Source organism: Dendrobates tinctorius, unplaced genomic scaffold (assembly GCF_039654945.1).
Source record: "Dendrobates tinctorius isolate UK_male_01 unplaced genomic scaffold, ASM3965494v1 ptg000098l, whole genome shotgun sequence".
NCBI classification, from domain to species: Eukaryota; Metazoa; Chordata; class Amphibia; order Anura; family Dendrobatidae; genus Dendrobates; species Dendrobates tinctorius.
In genome coordinates, this window is record NW_027361766.1 from 22,907,439 (window position 1) to 22,926,525 (window position 19,087).

Sequence of the window (19,087 nt, forward strand, 5' to 3'; positions counted from 1 at the left end):
CCTTTGTAGAAAAACAACACTTATACTCACCTCCAGTACCGACATCGTACCAGTGGTGTTGGCACTGTCTCCCCCGAGGATCGTGTGACATTGCTATGTCACGGGAACCCTGTGACCAATTAGCATTGGGTTCACACTCCCCACCTTTAGACAAATCACATACATCCGGTGGAAGTGAAAGAGCAACTTCATTTTTTAGTTTCTCACATTCCAGAGCCATAACTTTTTAATTCTATTTTTTCCCACACGTAGCAATATATAAGGGCTTTTGTTTTTTTTTTTTGCAGGAAGAGTTGCATTTGTTAGTGACACCATTTTGGGGTGCATACAACCAAGTACCATATATACTCGAGTATAAGCCGACCCGAGTATAAGCCGAGGCACCTAATTTTGCTACGGAAAACTGGATAAGCTTACTGACTCGAGTATAAGTCGTGTATGCATTGTCCCCTCATCCTTGTCCTGCTATGTGTGGCTCCCCCTGTCCTGTGTGGCTACCCTTGTATGCATGGCTCCCCCGGTCCCTCGTTGTATGTATGGTCCCCCCCCCCGTCCCATCTTATGCATGGCTCGGCTCCCCCCGTTGTATGCATGGCTGGGCTCCCCATCCCATCCTTGTATGCATGGCTCGGCTCCCCCCCGTCCTCCTTACGCCGTTGCTGCACGTCCCTGCATCACCGTTGTCCTGGTGCGGCAGCTTCCTGTGCTCAGCGGTCACGTGGTACCGCTCATTAAGGTAATGAATATGCGCTCCACGCCTATGGAGACGCTTGCATATTTATTAAATTAATGAGCAGTACCTCGTGACCGCTCAGCAAAGGGGAAGAGCTGCTGCTCCTGCACAACAGAGATGCAGGGACACTCCGCAATGGCGCAAGGAGGGCGAGAATGATGTGTGGTGCAATGACCGCTGTGACAGCTAGGGGGCGCAGTGTGGGCGTCCCAGGACATGCATATAGGCATGTCCATTATTGTAATGGAGAAAGGATGAACGGCAGGATGGTAAATGACCGATATGTATCAGAAGGTGGGTGGCCTTGTGATGGAAGCTGGAACCAGTATTAATCAGCAGATATTCTGCTGAGGGTTTGTTACTCTGTACTAGGGAAAGCTTCCAGGTGGCTTAGTGAGATGGGTGGGACCAGTCACCTACAAACCCACCCAGGGTCGTGTCTGAACGCCCATAGTAAAACCTGTATATGTGTGTGTATGGCTGGGTGTCTGGAAAGGACCTGCAATGAGGTCATAGCCATGTGATCCATACCTCACCTGTGGGTGTGGCTACGGACCATATAAGGTGAACAGGGTAGGTCTCCCTGGTTGGGCCATGTGGAAGGTCCCGGGAGGCCTAGGTTCTGGAAGGTGTGCTGACTCCCTGAAGAGCACATGCTGAGGCCACAGACCTGGTGAGGCCTGTGTATATTGGCCTGTGTGTGTGGGACAGTCCCCAGGAGGGAATGGATGTCCTGAATGAGAAGCAACTAAGAGGTAACCCCAGAGAGGGGGAAATAACTGTGAGGCTATAGAGCCTGATTGCTTGACAAAGCACAGCCTGTGTGACCACAGTGCTAAGAGAGCGGAGCTCTACATTTAACATTCGTTTGGTCTGATGTAAGACTGTTACCCTTTCTACATGCTTCTATGGTTTATGCTATGTAACAATAAACCGTATGGACTGGTTATGTTTAAAAACCCGGTGTCGGACCCTGTTAATCAGCTGCCAAGTGAGCGTCCCCAACACGAACAATAGGCGCTACCTTACAGATGTCACAGCCACCGGCTCCTGCCGCTGCTCCCCCTCCCCAGCTGGCTTTCTGGACAATGACTTGTGTATAAGCCGAGGGGGCCATTTTCAGCACACAAAAAATGTGTTGAAAATCTCGGCTTATACACGAGTATACAGTACAGACCAAAAGTTTGGACACACCTTCTCATTCAAAGAGTTTTCTTTATTTTCATGACTATGAAAATTGTAGATTCACTCTGAAGGCATCAAAACTATGAATTAACACATGTGGAATTATATAATTAACAAAAAAGTGTGAAACAACTGAAAATATGACTTATATTCTAGGTTCTTTAAAGTAGCCACCCTTTGCTTTGATTACTGCTTTGCACACTCTTGGCATTCTCTTGATGAGCTTCAAGAGGTAGTCACCGGAAATGGTTTTCACTTCACAGGTGTGCCTTGTCAGGTTTAACCCCGTAATGACAGCCAATACGTCTTTTAACTGACCTATCATCCCCATACAGGCGACAATCTAGCAGCTGTCATCTGTACACTATAGCTGACAACTTGCTGTATCACAAACGATCAGTGTTGACACCGTCCATATCTGTTTAACCCCTTAGTTGCTGCTGTCAAAAGAGACATCAAATAAATGGTTAATAGATTGTGGGGGCTTCTGCTTTAGTCTAATTGACACACAGAGATCATGATTGTCTGGTCCTGATGTTTGCCATAGCATTTCATGGCCAAATAGCAGCCTTAGAGTCTCCCGGCTCTAGTGGTCAGTTCAGAAGTTACCGACATTTAGGTTGTAAACAAACACTTTTTCATTCCTGCTATAACACTTTGCATTAATTCCTGAAAATCACCTTAAGGGTCAATAAACTACCTGACAGCAGTTTTCAATGTGTCAGGGGGTGCCGTTTTAAAATGGTATCATGATTGGGGTTTCCCAATATATAGCACCCCAAAAGTCACTTCAAACATTGATAGGTCCCTCAAAAAAATAAATTTTGTAAATTTCCTTGAAAAAATGAAAAATTACTGCTACATTTTTAAACCTCCTAAAAGGCTACAAAAATAAACTAGCGTTTTAAAAATGGTGCTGATGTAAGGCAGACATGTGGGAAATGTTATTTATTAATGGTTTTATGTGGAATGACTATCTGGATTAAAGGGATAATCATTCAAAGTTTGAAACTTGCATTTTTTTTTTTACATTTTTGCCAAATTTCTGATATTTTTTATAAATAAACCAAAAACATATCAACCTAAATTTATCATTATCATAAATTATAATGTGCCACGAAAAAACAATCTCAAAATCAATGAGATTTGTTGAAGCGTTCCAGAGTTATCACCATATAAACGGACAATGGTCAGAATTTAAAAAATTGGCCCTGTCACTAAGGGGTTAATGAGTGGGATTTCTTGCCTTATAAATGGGGTTGGGTAAATCAGTGGTGTTGTGGATACACAGCTGATAGTCCTACTGAATAGACTGTTAGAATTTGTATGATGACAAGAAGAAAGCAGCTAAGTAAAGCAAAACGAGTGGCCATCATTACTTTAAGAAATGAAGGTCAGTCAGTCTGAAAAATTGGGAAAACTTTGAAAGTGTCCCCAAGTGCATTGGCAAAAACCATCAAGCGCTACAAAGAAACTGGTTCACATGAGGACCGCCCCAGGAAAGGAAGACCAAGAGTCACCTCTGCTGCAGAGGATAAGTTCATCCGGGTCACCAGCCTCAGAAACATCAGCTCAGATTAGAGACCAGGTCAATGCCACACAGAGTTCTAGCAGCAGACACATCTCTACAACAACTGTTAAGAGGAGACTTTGTGCAGCAGGCCTTCATGGTAAAATAGCTGCTAGGAAACCACTGCTAAACACAGGCAACAAGCAGAAGAGACTTGTTTGGGCTAAAGAACACAAGGAATGGACATTAGACCAGTGGAAATCTGTGCTTTGGTCTGATGAGTCCAAATTTGAGATCTTTGGTTCCAAACACCGTGTCTTTGTGCGACGCAGAAAAGGTGAACGTATGGACTCTACGTGCCTGGTTCCCACCGTGAAGCATGGAGGAGGAGGTGTGATGGTGCTTTGCTGGTGACACTGTTGGGGATTTATTCAAAATTGAAGGCATACTGAACCAGCATGGCTACCACAGCATCTTGCAGCGGCATGCTATTCCATCCGGTTTGCATTTAGTTGGACCATCATTTATTTTCAATACCCCAAATGACCCCAAACACACCTCCAGGCCGTGTAAGGGCTATTTGACCAAGAAGAAGAGTGATGGGGTGCTACGCCAGATGACCTGGCCTCCACAGTCACCAGACCTGAACCCAATCGAGATGGTTTGGGGTGAGCTGGACCGCAGAGTGAAGGCAAAAGGGCCAACAAGTGCTAAGCATCTCTGGGAACTCCTTCAAGACTGTTGGAAGACCATTTCCGGTGACTACCTCTTGAAGCTCATCAAGAGAATGCAAAGAGTGTGCAAAGCAGTAATCAAAGCAAAAGGTGGCTACTTTGAAGAACCTAGTATATAAGACATATTTTCAGTTGGTTCACACTTTTTTGTTAACTATATAATTCCACATGTGTTAGCTCATAGTTTTGATGCCTTCAGAGTGAATCTACAATTTTCATAGTCATGAAAATAAAGAAAACTCTTTGAATGAGGTGGGTCCAAACTTTTGGTCTGTACTGTATACGGTACCTAACTTTTATTAACTCTCTATGGAAAAAAGTACCCTACCAAGTCTGATGTTTTTTGACATTTGAACCTCTCAATGACCACAAATTCGTCTTTTTAGTGACCTGAGATATAAGAGTATAGCATCACCCAACGGGTAAAAATGCAATAAGCTGTCACCCTGCAGCATCAGCCACGAAAAGGTGTTGACACGACCATAGCTGTTTAACCCCTTAGATGCTACTGTCAATGACTATGGATTCTAGATGGTTTAAAGAGTGTAGGGGCTCCCTCTTTAACCCCTTCATGCAGCAGCCCTTTTTCATTTTTGCATTTCTGCTTTTTGCTCCCCTTCTTCCTAGAGCCATAACTTTTTATTTTTCCGTCAATATGGCCATGTGAAGGCAACAATTTTGTGGAACAAGTTGTACTTTTTAACAGCACCATTGGTTTTACCATATTGTGTACTGGAAAACAGGAAAGAAATTCCAAGTGTGGTGAAATTGCAAAAAAAACTGCAATTCCCCAACAGTTTTTTGGATTTTTTTTTTTAATTTTTTTTATTATATTTACCAAATGTTAAAACTCACCTGCCATTATGATTTTCAAGGTCACTAAGAGTTTGTAGATACCAAACATGTATAGGGTTCTATTTTATTTCAGAGGTAAAAAAAAAACAAAACAAAAAAAAAACGTCATTTTCTGAGACCCATAGTGTCTCCATTTTTCGTGATCTGTGGCTGGGTGAGGGTTTAATGGGTGAGGGCTTATTTTTTGCGTGCCGAGCTGACGTTTTTAGTGACACCATTTTGGTGTGGATACGATCTTTATTGAGTTTTAATGCGATGTTGCGGCGACCAAAAAAACTTAATTCTGGCGTTTTGACTTTTTTTCGCTACGCCATTTACTGATCGGATTAATTCTTATTAGATCCTGGCAGATCGGGCGATTCTGAAAGCAGCGATACCAAATATGTGTATTTTTATTTTTTAAAAATTTAAATGGGGCAAATTTGAACTTTTGTATTTTTTTTTAAATTATTTTTAGAAACTTTTTTTTTTTTTTTTACTTTTCACTTGCTTCAATAGTCTCCATGGGAGACTAGAAGCTGCGATAATCCGATTGCCTCTTCTACACACAGATGATGATCAGATTGCCGGTATGTAGCAGAAATGCTCACTTGCTATGAGAGCTGACCACTGGGCAGCACTCATAGCAATCCGGCAATGACAACCACATGGGTCTGCTGCAGACCCCGGGTTGCTGTGCCAACCCATCGGCGACCGGCGGTCATTTGACACAGGTGACGATGGGCGGGATTAGTGACACGCTTCCGACACGATCATATTAAATGACGCTGTCAGAGATTGCAGCGGCATTTAGCATGTTAACAGGTGCGGGTGGATCGCGATTCCACCTGTGGCTGTTAGAGGCACATGTCAGCTGTTCAAAACATATATATTTATTTTTTTTTTTATTGAGGGAGTGGGGTGGAAGTTCTCAATTATGGCTTTTGCTATTGCGCCCCATGATTTCTATCTAGACATGTATAAATGTTGATATAAAAAGCACTGGTCGACTTGCTATGGAAACACAAGGAATGCAAGTGAGAAATGCAAGAAGTAATGCAAAATCTAACTGTGATTTACGTAACAGTCTGCAATAAACACTGACAAAACAGTTGTATAAGTAACTCACCTGGAAAAGAGAACTACCATGTAGCCTGGCAGGACTGAGAGGAGCCACAGGGCTCAGGGTACTCCAGAAGTGAATGCTAGAGAGCATGGCATTTGGAGTTAGCAATATAGGTGTCTGCAAAAGAAAAAGAAAATCAGTAAGTCATTATTTTATTGTAAAAGACAGAATATCACAGAATGAGCAATGTGGTAAGATTCACTTATGCAAACACCAGACCTGCAGCCCTTTATAACTCTAACTTATTACCATAAATATTAAGGGTGCTCTCTGTGAAAGGGACAGTATTACGCTGCTGTAACTTCCCAGCATGTCAGTGACAGCTTGTACTGTATTATCTGACAGCATGACCCAACATATGGGATTATAGTCTTGTAGGTTGTGAGCCCTAGTGGGCAGGGTCCTCTCTCATCCTGTACCAGTTGTGACTTGTATTGTTTAAGATTATTGTACTTGTATGTATTATGTATACCCCTCCTCACATGTAAAGCGCCATGGAATAAATGGCGCTATAATAATAATAGTCTCACGATTTTAACCCCTTCACCCCCCAGCCTCTTTTCACCTCCATTACCAGGCCATTTGTTTTCAAATCTGACCAGTGTCCATCTGTGGTAATAATTCTGGGATACTTCAACGGATCCCACCCATTCTGAGATTGTTTTTTTATGACCCATTGTATTTTATCGATAAATTTAGGTCGCTATGATTTGCGTTTACTTATGAAAATATCTAACATTTTGGCAAAAATTTAAAAAAAAAAAAAAAAAAATGTTTTTTGAAAGTTTGAATTTTTAGGGTAAGTTCACAATAGGTGTTTTTTTCAGCAGCAAAACCTGACATCTTGGCAGGAAAGAACCTGCAGGAAAAAAAAAGCATGTTTTCCTTGGATTTTTTTGTGTTTTTTTTTTCCAGCGGTTTTGGCATGCTAGATTTGTCTAGTGTTGAAAAAATAAGCCTTAGGCTGGTTTCACACTAGCGTTTGATTGCGCAGCGCAATGTTCCCCTATCTTTAACATGGTGATCGCAGGGTCTTGCGAATGTACGCGCTCATCAGTGTTTAGCGTGCGCTGCGCATTTTACAGGTGTGCGCCCAGACGCGCTGAACGCTACATGATGCATTTTTTGTGCCGCCTACATACTTAAAAAAAAATCGCGCACACACGTGTGCGCTCGATGTGCGCCCAAAAATACATGGATTTTTGTGAGTACTCACCGTAAAATCCTTTTCTCCGAGACGCTCATTGGGGGACACAGAGACTGTGGGGTGTGTGCTTCTGCCGTCTGGAGGCTGACACTAAGTATACAAAAAAAAGAGTTAGCTCCTCCTCCGCCGCATACACCCTCGCCCCCAGACCGGGCGTAACTCAGTTTAGTGCATAAGCAGTAGGAGAACGCGCCTTAAACTCAGGCAAGAAATTATACGTCTGAAAAAGGGACCACCCTGATCCTTACATAAGGATTTGTATAATTCAAAATAAACAGATGCCAACTGGCTAATAGGGTGGGTGCTGTGTCCCCCAATGAGCGTCTCGGAGAAAAGGATTTTACGGTGAGTACTCACAAAAATCCATGTTTCTCCTTCGTCTCATTGGGGGACACAGAGACTGTGGGACGTTCTAAAGCAGTCCCTGGGCGGGATCTTAGCTCACCCAATCCATGCTATTTTGCGCCCCTGATTAGAGGTGCGCAACTGCTGCCTGGAGAATCTTTCTTCCCAGGCTTGCATCCGAGGATGCCTGGGTATGTACGTTATAATGTTTGACAAACGTATGCAAACTGGACCAGGTAGCTGCTTTGCACACCTGTTCCGCTGAAGCCTGGTGTCGCAGTGCCCATGAGGCACCCACTGCTCGAGCCGAGTGTGCCCTGATCCCTGCCGGAACCGGCGTGCCACTGATTTGATATGATTCTTGGACTGTCAGACGAACCCATCTGGCCAAAGTCGCTCTGGACGCAGCGAGTCCCTTCCGCCGCCCTTCTGGAATCACGAATAGAGAGTCTGTCTGGCGGAATGGCGCTGTCCTTGTCACATATCTCCTAAGGGCTCTTACCAGATCCAGGGTGTGCAATGCCTTTTCTACCCTATGCACCGGTGCCGGGCAAAACGAGGGTAAGACAATGTCTTCGTTGATATGGAATGCAGAGACAACCTTCGGCAAGAAGGGGGGAGCTGGCCTTAAAACTACTTTATCCTTATAAAAAGTCAGGAACGGCGGTTTACAAGATAAAGCCGCCAGTTCCGAAACCCGCCTAATAGATGTTATCGCTACCAGAAAAACGACCTTCCTGGACAGGTAAGGTAAGGAGACTTCTTGTAACGGTTCGAAGGGAGGTTCCTGAAGGGCCCTGAGCACTAAGTTCAGGTCCCATGATTCCATCGGTGCCTTATAGGGGGGTACTAAATGTGCGACCCCTTGCATAAACGTCCTAACCTGCCAGACCGAAGCGACCTTTCGTTGGAAAAGCACCGACAGGGCCGAGACTTGCGTTCTGAGCGAACTCGGAGCCAATCCCGCGTCCAGCCCTGCCTGCAGAAAAGCCAGTACGTTGGGGATCGAAAAAACCAGAGGAGCCACTCCGCGATCCCTACACCAACGGAAAAACACTTCCCAAGTCCGATGATATACCTTCGCCGAGGAAGGCTTTCGGGCACTCACCATCGTGGCCACCACATCGCGCCTGAATCCTGCCTGTGTTAACAGCCAAGATTCAATGGCCACGCCGTCAAACACAGGGCCCCTAAGTTCGGATGGCAGATCGGCCCCTGGGACAGTAAGTCCGGCCAATCTGGGAGACGCCAGGGTACGTCCACCACTAGTTGAACCAGATCTTCCTACCAGGCCCGCCGAGGCCAGTCTGGGGCCAGCAGAATTGCTGGAACCCTCTCTCTCCTTATCTTTCTGATGACTCTTGGAAGCAGAGGTAGCGGGGGGAACAAGTATGGGAGCCGAAACTGGCTCCACGGAAGCACCAGAGCGTCTGCTGCGATTGCCTGCGGGTCGAGGGATCGAGCGACGAATCTTTGAATCTTGGCGTTCTCTCTGGATGCCATAAGGTCCACGTCTGGTGTCCCCCACCGTTGGCAGATCTGTTGAAAAACCTCGGGGTGCAGGGACCACTCCCCTGCCGCGACCCCCTGTCGGCTGAGAAAATCCGCCGCCCAGTTTTCGATTCCCGGAATGTGCACCGCTGAAATTACCACGTGGTTTTTCTCGGCCCAACGCAGTACCAGCCCGACCTCGCGCATGGCTGCCTGGCTGCGCGTGCCCCCCTGATGGTTCACATACGCTACCGCTGTAGCATTGTCCGACTGAACGCGCACCGGCCGGTTTGTCAGCCAACGCTGAAAATGTTGCAGGGCCAATCGTATTGCCCGTATCTCCAGAATGTTGATCGGGAGAATTACCTCCCGAAAGGACCACCGCCCCTGGGCTGTGTGACTCTGGAAAACTGCACCCCAACCCTGCAGGCTTGCATCGGTCGTCACCACCAACCACTGTTCCGGGGGAAAGGGTTTCCCCTGAACCAGAGACGAGTCGCGAGTCCACCACTGGAGTGACCGTCGGACCGGTGGAGACAAACTGCACCGATGATTGAGGGAAAGCAGCCTTCGGTCCCATGCTGACAAGAGCGCATGTTGAAGCGGACGGAGATGGAACTGGGCAAACGGGATTGCCTCCATCGCCGCCACCATTCTGCCCAACACACTCATGCCGTACCGGATGGATCTGAAGCCTGGCTGAAGAAGGTTCCGTACCCCCTGTTTGATCCTTTGCGCCTTGTCCTGAGGGAGGATCACCAGCCCCTGGGAGGTGTCGAAAATCATGCCTAGAAATACGATTCTCTGAGCCGGAACCAAGGACGACTTGTTCCGATTGATCAGCCAACCTAGGCGGGCCAGGGTATCCAGAGTGATACCGACATTCTCTTGGCACGCCTGAAACGACGGCCCCTTTACCAAAAGGTCGTCCAGGTAGGGTAGTACCGTTATGCCCCGAGCATGCAGGATGGCCATAACCACCGCCATTATCTTTGTAAAGACTCTGGGGGCAGTGGCCAGACCGAAGGGCAGAGCAACAAATTGGAAATGTCGCCCTCCGATCGCAAAACGCAGGAACCTCTGGTGTGGAGGAAAAATCGGGATGTGTAGATATGCATCCTGCACATCGATCGAGGCCAGGAATTCCCCTGGATCCATGGCTGAAATGACCGAACGGAGGGATTCCATCCGGAATCGCCTGACCCTGATAAACTTGTTCAGGATCTTTAAATCCAGTACTGGCCTTACTGTCCCGTCCTTTTTGGGGACTGAAAACAGGTTGGAGTAAAAACCTTGCGTCTCTTCGCTTTTCGGCACTGGGACAATGACCCCGTTGCGCTGTAGCGTCATTATAGCCTGCAACAGACCTTCCGCCTGCGATTCTGTTCCGGAGAGCCGGGAACGGAAGAAACGCCGTGGCGGGAGTCCGACAAACTCTATCTTGTACCCGGACGATATCAGTTCTGCCACCCAAGCGTCGCGTGCCACTGCGACCCAAACGTGGCTGAACCTTAGTAGGCGTCCGCCCACTCTGTCGTCCGTAGGTACGAAGTGCCTCGAGTCATTTTGCTGGAGGCTTTTGTGATCTGGCCCCCCTCGCTCTGGGCAAACGGCCCCGGCCTCTACCCAGCGGATTGGCCCTGTAAGAAACTTGCCTTTCTCTAATCTGACCATCATTTGCGGAGGTGGATGCCCTGGCCGAAGTCCACCTCCAGGAGCTACGAAAGGGCCGAAAACGCCTCTGCGTCTGCCTGAATGCCGGCCAACTCTTCTGCTGCGGTAGAAAACTACTCTTCCCCCCTGTGGCTTCTGAGATAAGTTTATCAAGCTTTTCACCGAACAATCGATTGCCTTGAAAAGGCAATGAGGTCAAGGATTTTTTAGAGATAGAATCCGCTTTCCATAATCTCAGCCATAATGCTCGCCTTACGGCGATCGCATTTGCTGCTGCCACAGCAGAACACTCGCCCGCATCCAGAGCGGCGCCGACGAGATAATCACTCGCTCCTGATATCTGATTTGTCACCTCCAAGATTTCCGCGGGCAGATCCCTGTCTTGGAGGGCCCTATGCAGAGTGTCTGCCCATGAAACCATGGCCTTAGCCACCCAGGTAGCCGCAAAGGAGGGGGCCAGAGCCGACCCTGCTGCCTCATACACTGAGCGGGCAAGCCCCTCTATGAGGCGATCAGTTGGGTCCTTAATAGAAGAACCGCTGGGTATCGACAATAGCGATCTTGATGCTAAACGTGACACCGGTGGGTCCACTACTGGCGACTCCACCCACCCTTTATGGAGTTCAGGAGGGAACGGATACTTTGCTTGCAGCGCCTTTTGCATTGCAAAGCGCTTATCCGGGTGTTCCCTATGTTTCTGGACTAGCTCCTCGAACTCCGGATGTGTGGCAAACCTTCTATGCGGACGCCTGGTTTTCTTGAAGGAGACCTTGTGACCTGAGGCCGTGGACACATCATCCTCGATCTCTAAAGTCTGGTTGACCGCCTCAATGAGGCTGTCCACCGAGTCCTGGTATCCCAGGCTTTCTGGATTCCAGGCTTCCTCTTCCTCCTCCTCGCCCTCGTCCTGATCGCTTCCTGAGCTTGGCGACAGGGAACGAGATGCCCTAAAAATCGCCGCCGACTCCCCAGAGGGCCCGGCCGACGGAGAACGAGCTCTCTTACCATGAGCTTGTCTGGTGCTGGAGCGGCCCCTAACGGACGAAGGGTCCTGAGACGTGGACGAGCTGTCTTCCGCTGGCAGACCACCATCCTTGACCCTGCCCGGGCCCCGAAGGGACTCAATTGCCTTCGTAAGGGACATCATAGAATGCGATAAAGACACTGCCCATTCTGGGGGGTCCTGACCCCTGGGCTCTGCAACAATGGGGGGCTCCTGGGCTCGCTCCGACTCACAGGCTTCGCAAAATTTACCCGGCTGCGCCTTAGGCAGCCTGACCCCACAGGAAACGCAAACAGCGTATAGGAAAGAGTGAGCTTTCCCTTTGCCAGACATATTGCAGGGTAGGGTAGGAGGAGGAGGGTAACCCCTTCCTTGACAACCAGTGCGGCACTCGAAACGGGGTTGCACTCACCCACCGGTAACGTCCCCCCTCTTCCACGGGGTGCTCTGGACGCAGCGAAAACCCTGAGACGTGGACGAGCTGCTTTGCACACCTGTTCCTTCACGTGCCGTTACTCGCCGGGGGCACTGCGGTGCACTTTGGAGAGGGGCGGCGGGGTTTCCGACCGCACTCCGGCGAGGAAATGCGAGGAGGGGGAGGAGGGCGGGAGCCTCTGGTCACTGTGCGCGCCCGCCGCGCTCCCCGTGCCGCCGGAAGTCAGTGGGCGGGGCTTCCGGCCCCCACCGGAAGCGGCGGGCGGGCGCGGAACTCGCGGCCCTCCCCATACAGCGGGGACCGCGGCCGCCGGCGGAGCTTCAGCCGTACTCCGGCGGGGACCTGCGAGGAGGGGGAGGAGGGCGCGCGCTCCCCGGACACTGCGCGCCCGCCGCGCCCCCCCGGGCTGCCGGAAGTCAGTGGGCGGGGCTTCCGGCTACCACCGGAAGGGGCGGGCAGGCCTCGCGCGGCCTTGCGGATCTCCCCATACCGCGGGGACCGCGGCCGCCGGCGGGACTTCTGGCCGCAGAGCGTCTGCTGCCGCATGTGGCACTACTCGCACCGGGTTCCACCGGGGAGAGAGTCGGGCCCCGTGAGAAGAAGTAACCCCGTCGGGCGGGGGAACAGACAGCCCCGCGGCGCCTTCTGGAGGGTCCCGTTCCGGGGGGTGACCCTACAAACAAAGGTGAGCCTGCCGCCGGGGGGCTCTCTTGGGGTGCTCTCAACCCCATCCCTGGGCGGGGAGGGGGAGGCTACTGGGGGTGGATGCTTCGATCCCCTGGCTCACCTGCGCCTCCAACTGCACCCCTGGTGTCACTACCTAGGGGTGGAAGGGGCCAACCTGAAATCCCGCGTTGCAGGAGAGGAACAAAACGTGGAGTCCGTTGGGGATCGCCCATCGCTCACACGTGCTCGCCCGTTGTAGCTCATGGGGAAATCGAATCCTCTCATCAGGATGCGTTGCCCCTCTTTACAAAATAAAAAAGAAAAATGGTTGTCTGGGGAAAAGTCCCAGATGTGTCCCTCGGTGCGGGAGAGAAAACACGTGGAGGACTACTCACACGTGGTCGCCCGTTGGTGATTTGGGGAGATCGGACCCTCTCTATAGGATCCGTCGCCCCTGTCTTATCTTCAAAGAAAGGGAAAAAAAAAAAAAAAAAAAAAAAAAAACCTAGTCTGGAGCTCCAGACTGCGTGTGCCTCCATCAGACACTAAGCAAAAACTGAGTTACGCCCGGTCTGGGGGCGAGGGTGTATGCGGCGGAGGAGGAGCTAACTCTTTTTTTGTATACTTAGTGTCAGCCTCCAGACGGCAGAAGCACACACCCCACAGTCTCTGTGTCCCCCAATGAGACGAAGGAGAAAGCATTACAGTCTATGTGATCGCTGACGAGCACTTGGCACCGCGCACGTCAGCGCCTTGTGCGCGCACGCGCTTTGAGTAAACAATGACTAGACACTTGTCTAAAACTCCCCCTAAACAAGCAACATTGTTTGGGAGGAGTGTAGATAAAAGAAGGTGTCTTCAGGGACAATTACTCTACAGACAGCCTTGCAGAGAGAACAGACAAAAGCCCAGAAGAGCCTTCCAAGTGTGGATTCAAGCTTCAGAAGCCAAAATGTGAGTATTCTTCAACATAATGTCTGTGTGTCCTGTACAATTTTATAATGTACTAATGTTTATTTTGTTTTCATTTCAGCATGTCTTCTTCTGGATCGGTCTATTCACCATCTCGGCAAGAACTGGCCCAAGCTGATCGTGAGGTGACAATCTTGCTGCCCTTGGGTAAGTATAGCTGCCTCTAGAAATGTGTTTTAATTTTTTATTTCTTTACAGACATCGGACACGGGCAGTGAAGATGGAGTGCGGGAGCGGTCTGAGCGGGAGGATTCTGAGCGGGAGCAGCGTAGTCAAGTCGTGGCGAGGAGACGCAATGTGAGTATATAATGTGCCTTTTTTTTGTCTTTATTTTCATGTTTTATCTTGCTTCTTCTCTGTTTCTTTTTCTATCTTTTTCATTCTCCAAAATTACAAACAATCTAATATATTTTTTTTTTCTAGGTTCCACAACGGGATGACGAAGAAGTCTACATCGACAACGAGCACCTGATCCGCCTCGTTGAGCGTATCCCGTTGTGGGACAGCCGTGACCAGCAGTACAAAGACACAGTGGTGACCCGGCAACTCTGGAATAAGGTGGCCGCAGCGATGATGGATGGCTGGGACAGCGCCTCTGCAGCTTCCAAAAGGGCGTTTAGTAAGTATAAAGATGCTCTGTGATACTGCATTGATTTTTTATCCTGATGGTGCTGGTGTTTTTTTGGCAAGATATATTCTTGCCTTAAAAACACCAATGCCATGTGGCACACTGTGATTGATTTTGGTCTTCAACTGCCGCATTGATTGATGGTGCTGGTGTTTTTTTGGCAAGATATATTCTTGCATTGAAAACACCAATACCATGTGGCACACTGTGATTGATTTTGGTCTTCAACTGCTGCATTGATTTATGGTCCTGATGTTTTTTTGGCAAGATATATTCTTGCCTTAAAAACACCAATGCCATGTGGCACACTGTGATTGATTTTGGTCTTCAACTGCCGCATTGATTGATGGTCCTTATGGTGCTAGTGTTTTTTTGGCAAGATATATTGTAGTAAAAAGTTCAATCTGTTGTGTGTGCTGATAATTAAGTTGCCTTAAGTGCATTTTATAATTTTTTTTATTTCTTTTTTCCCAACAGTGAACAAAATACGCACACGTTGGCGCTCGATGAAGGACCGCTTCAACACTGATGTTCGTGCAGAGGGACAGGTTCGGAGTGGTTCAGCGGCAAGGCGCAGACGAAAGTACCGCTACTATCGAGAGTTGGCTTTCCCGAGACCGGTCCTTGCCAGCAGAGCGTATTTTTTTTTTTTTTGTTTTGTTATTACTATGTGCTTTTTAATTCAACAGGTGATGCTTCTTGTAAATACATGATACTAATGTTTTCCCTTTCTTTCCACAGCACTTGGAGCAGCACCCTGCAACCTGTCCCGGGAGCGGTTCTTCATCGATCGACCTCGGACCCGTCCCAGCCGTCCGACAGCCAGGAAGCATCTTGCAGGTCAGCAACACAGACAGCTGGTGACCAGGAAGCTGGTCCATCAGGTGTTCCCCTGTCCCAGGTCTCTGTCACTGGTTATGCGGGCACTACCCGCCAGCGGCAGAGGGCCTCGGACAGGCCTGTCATGCCCGAGTTCATGCTCTTGAGCGAGGCCTTTAAGGGCAGCCTCAAGACGCTAGCCGCCAGAATGGAAAGCGTTTTTTCCCTGATGGAATGTGGTTTTAACCACATGGAACACCGCTTCCACTCTGTCGACCAGCGCCTTGACCGTCTGTATGCCGACCTCAACAGACCGGCGCAACATTTTTTCAGTAAAATTGAACAGGGCATGGCGGAACACCTTAGTCCTGAGCAACAGCTGAGTGTGTTACAGGTCTGCAACACTGCTTACTTGCAGGCTATGCAGCAGAATCGGTATGTTCAGCGGTGTCATTTCCAACAGTTCCACCGCTGACTCGCTTTACCACACTACCGACTTCTGCTGCATACCATTGCACGGCCACCTGCATTCCCAGCGAAGCCGGACACCACTACACCACCCCAAGTCTGAGTGCTGCTGGACACTCCTCCGCCACCACCACTATGCCAAGCGCTGCTCCTGTATGGAGCACCACCACCGCCAAAGCACCACCAGCTTGGAGCCAAACCACCACAGAACCTGCTTGGGCCACTGACACCACCAGTCAACACCAAAGGAGCACCGCCAGCACTCCTCAGCAACAGAGCACCGCCAGCACTCCTCAGCAACAGAGCACCGCCAGCACTCCTCAGCAACAGAGCACCGCCAGCACTCCTCAGCAACAGAGCACCGCCAGCACTCCTCAGCAACAGAGCACCGCCAGCACTCCTCAGCAACAGAGCACCGCCAGCACTCCTCAGCAACAGAGCACCGCCAGCACTCCTCAGCAACAGAGCACCGCCAGCACTCCTCAGCAACAGAGCACCGCCAGCACTCCTAAGCAACAGAGCACCGCCAGCACTCCTAAGCAACAGAGCACCGCCAGCACTCCTAAGCAACAGAGCACCGCCAGCACTCCGCATCAAAGGAGCACCGCCACCACTCCTCATCAAAGGAGCACCACCACCACTCCTCATCAAAGGAGCACCACCACCACTCCTCATCAAAGGAGCACCACCACCACTCCTCATCAAAGGAGCACCACCACCACTCCTTATCGAAAGATAACCGCCACCAATTCTCCTCGGAGTCCCCAAAGAACTTTGCCTGAGATCCCAGACAGGCAGCCTCCTGCTCGGAGCACCGACCCAACTTTCTCCCCTTCTAGGAGCACCGCCACTGCCACTTGCAGCAGCACCGACACCGCCACCACAGAGCAGCAAAGTGGGGATCCGCATTCCCTTTTTTTACAAGGCAACGCCACAGTCCACCGTCACCAGGCGGTCAACAAAAGTAAGGCTTTCACAGGCTGCCAGTCGGTCCGGGCAGGATATTCCTGCGCCAAAGAAAAAAAAAAAAAAAAAAAAAACTTTGTTCGTCCATCCACCCTCTCCTCCTAATGTCTCTCAACATGCCTCCTTGTCCATTCCAGAGCTCCCTTCCCCCAGTACTTTCGTTGCCCCTTCTCCTAGACCCCTTCCTCAATCTCCAGTCGTTCCTCGTCTCTCCACACACCCAAAGTATCCCAAACATCCCCCAAAGGTCATTCCTAATAAAATATTTTTTTGTTTGTTTGTTACAAAATAAATGTGCACTTGTGCTTTCACAAAATCTGGATTGGTTACTGTGTCTATCGCCAACTACACACACTGCGCCGTACACACACTGTGCCGTACACTTAGCGTTTTTGCCACCAGATATCTCCATTACTGACATGTTTCTTGTGTCAGTCTTGGAGATATGTGTTGTCAATGCAACAAATCTACATGACTTGTCTTTTCCACAGCAATCTCTACATTCTTGTAATATTGCACGGTTCCCCAACTCCAGTCCTCATGGGCCACCAACAGATTATGTTGTATGGAATCCTTTTTATTTCATTACAACTTGATCTGTTGGTGGACCTTAAGGACTGAAATTGGGGAACCTTGCTGTATCCAGTCTGTGCAATATTACACAAATGTAGAGAGTTACCTACTCAGGAGTATTAGTGAATTCATGATGCACAAAACACAGCATCATAAATTCACTGATACACCTGGCTACTTGCTAATGGTATTGGGAGTGTAAAAACTGAGAATGCACTCAGTACAGGTATCAAAACAGTTTTTTTTATTAACATACCAACAACAAGCAATACATTTTTTTTACAACATTTGCTCTTGCCATTCCACCCGTCCTACATCTGAGTTGAAGTAGGCCGCAAATTGGTCCCTCATTTGGCCAACTTCATCGAATGACCTGAGAGGGTGCTGTGTAAATTCTGGCAAAGGATTAGGAGCAACATCATCAAGATCAAAGTTCAGGTCCTCACGAGAAATTACAAAATTATGTAGATCAACACAGGCCTTGACCACCTCATCCACTGTTTCCAGTTTAAGATTAATAGCTGTGCCAAGAATGCGCCATCTCGATACAAGTATACCAAAAGCACACTCTACTGTTCTCCTGGCCCTGGTCAGCCTGTAATTAAAAATTCTTTTTTGTAGGTCCAAGTCCCGGCTGGAGTAGGGTTTGAGGAGGTTTTGGCACATCTGGAATGCTTCATCACCAACCATTACAAATGACTGTGGCGGACCTTCGGTGTTGGGAAGAGGCCGTGGCATGGGGAAATCGAAGTTGTTGCAATACAACCTCCTGCCCATGTCCGATGTCTTAAAAGCCTGGGAGTCATTCCCACGGCCAAATGCACCAATGTCCACTGCAATAAACTTACAGTCTGCATCCGCAATGGTCATCAGTACAGTAGAAAAGTACTTTTTGTAGTTATAGAACTCAGAGCCAGTTCTTTTGGGCTTGATAATCCGGATGTGTTTCCCATCCACCACTCCCAAACAGTTAGGGAAATTGCAGACAGTCCAGAACCTTTCAGCGATTTCCAACCACTTTGCTGCAGTGGGCATGGGCATGAATGCGGGACAAAGAACGTTCCAGAGAGCCCAGCAGGTGTCCGCTACAATTCCAGACAACATGGAGATTCCAATCCGGTACTGGAAGTGCAGTGATGAGAGGGTCTCTCCAGTAGCCAGGAATCTGTAACACAAAGAAAACAATAATTAATATTTGTGTATATGTAAATTTTTTTACACACGTTTAATTAAAAACCCCAAAAAATAAAAAATTCTGCAGCCTTTGGTTCAATACATGCCATGAAAAAATTACCATAGCTTTTATTAGTTAACGACATGGCAGAACTGTAATTCTGCAAGATTTGGAAGAGTACATGTCACAACCAAGAAAAATCAGCAGCCATTGGTTTAAGAAAACTACGTACCTTAATGTGACCAGGAGCCGTTCCTCAGGAGTAATCGCACGCCGGAGCTGCGAGTCCTGTCTCCGGATGACTTCTTTTACCCGACCAAGCAAATAGTTAAAGGTTTCTTGGGTCATCCGGGTATAATCCGTAAATTTCTGCGGGTTTGCCTGGAGCTCGCTGTAGAGGGTGTGGTACGCTCCACGGCTCTCCCGGCGTTCAATAATGGCATGTATCCACATACGCTGCTGCTGCCGTCTTCGCTGCCGTCTCTCTCTCTCTCTTCCTCTGTTCATGGCAAGCAACTGCATAAGCCTGAGCCGTCCTCATGT

The 19,087-nt window shown here is 48.8% G+C and overlaps 1 protein-coding gene across 4 annotated transcripts in view; it reads right to left on the reverse strand.

Moving 5' to 3' along the window:
- The window catches only part of ELK4 (ETS transcription factor ELK4), a 55,976-nt gene that overhangs the window by 12,028 nt on the left and 24,861 nt on the right, over positions 1 to 19,087 (reverse strand). For 3 of the 4 annotated variants that reach the window (XM_073587219.1, XM_073587220.1, XM_073587222.1), the window contains exon 4: positions 6,126 to 6,239. In XM_073587219.1, coding sequence (XP_073443320.1) covers positions 6,126 to 6,239 — 114 coding nt within the window. Of the gene's footprint in view, positions 1 to 6,125; positions 6,240 to 17,599; positions 18,536 to 19,087 lie in introns of those variants that run through there. The other variant, XM_073587223.1, reaches the window with a different exon arrangement.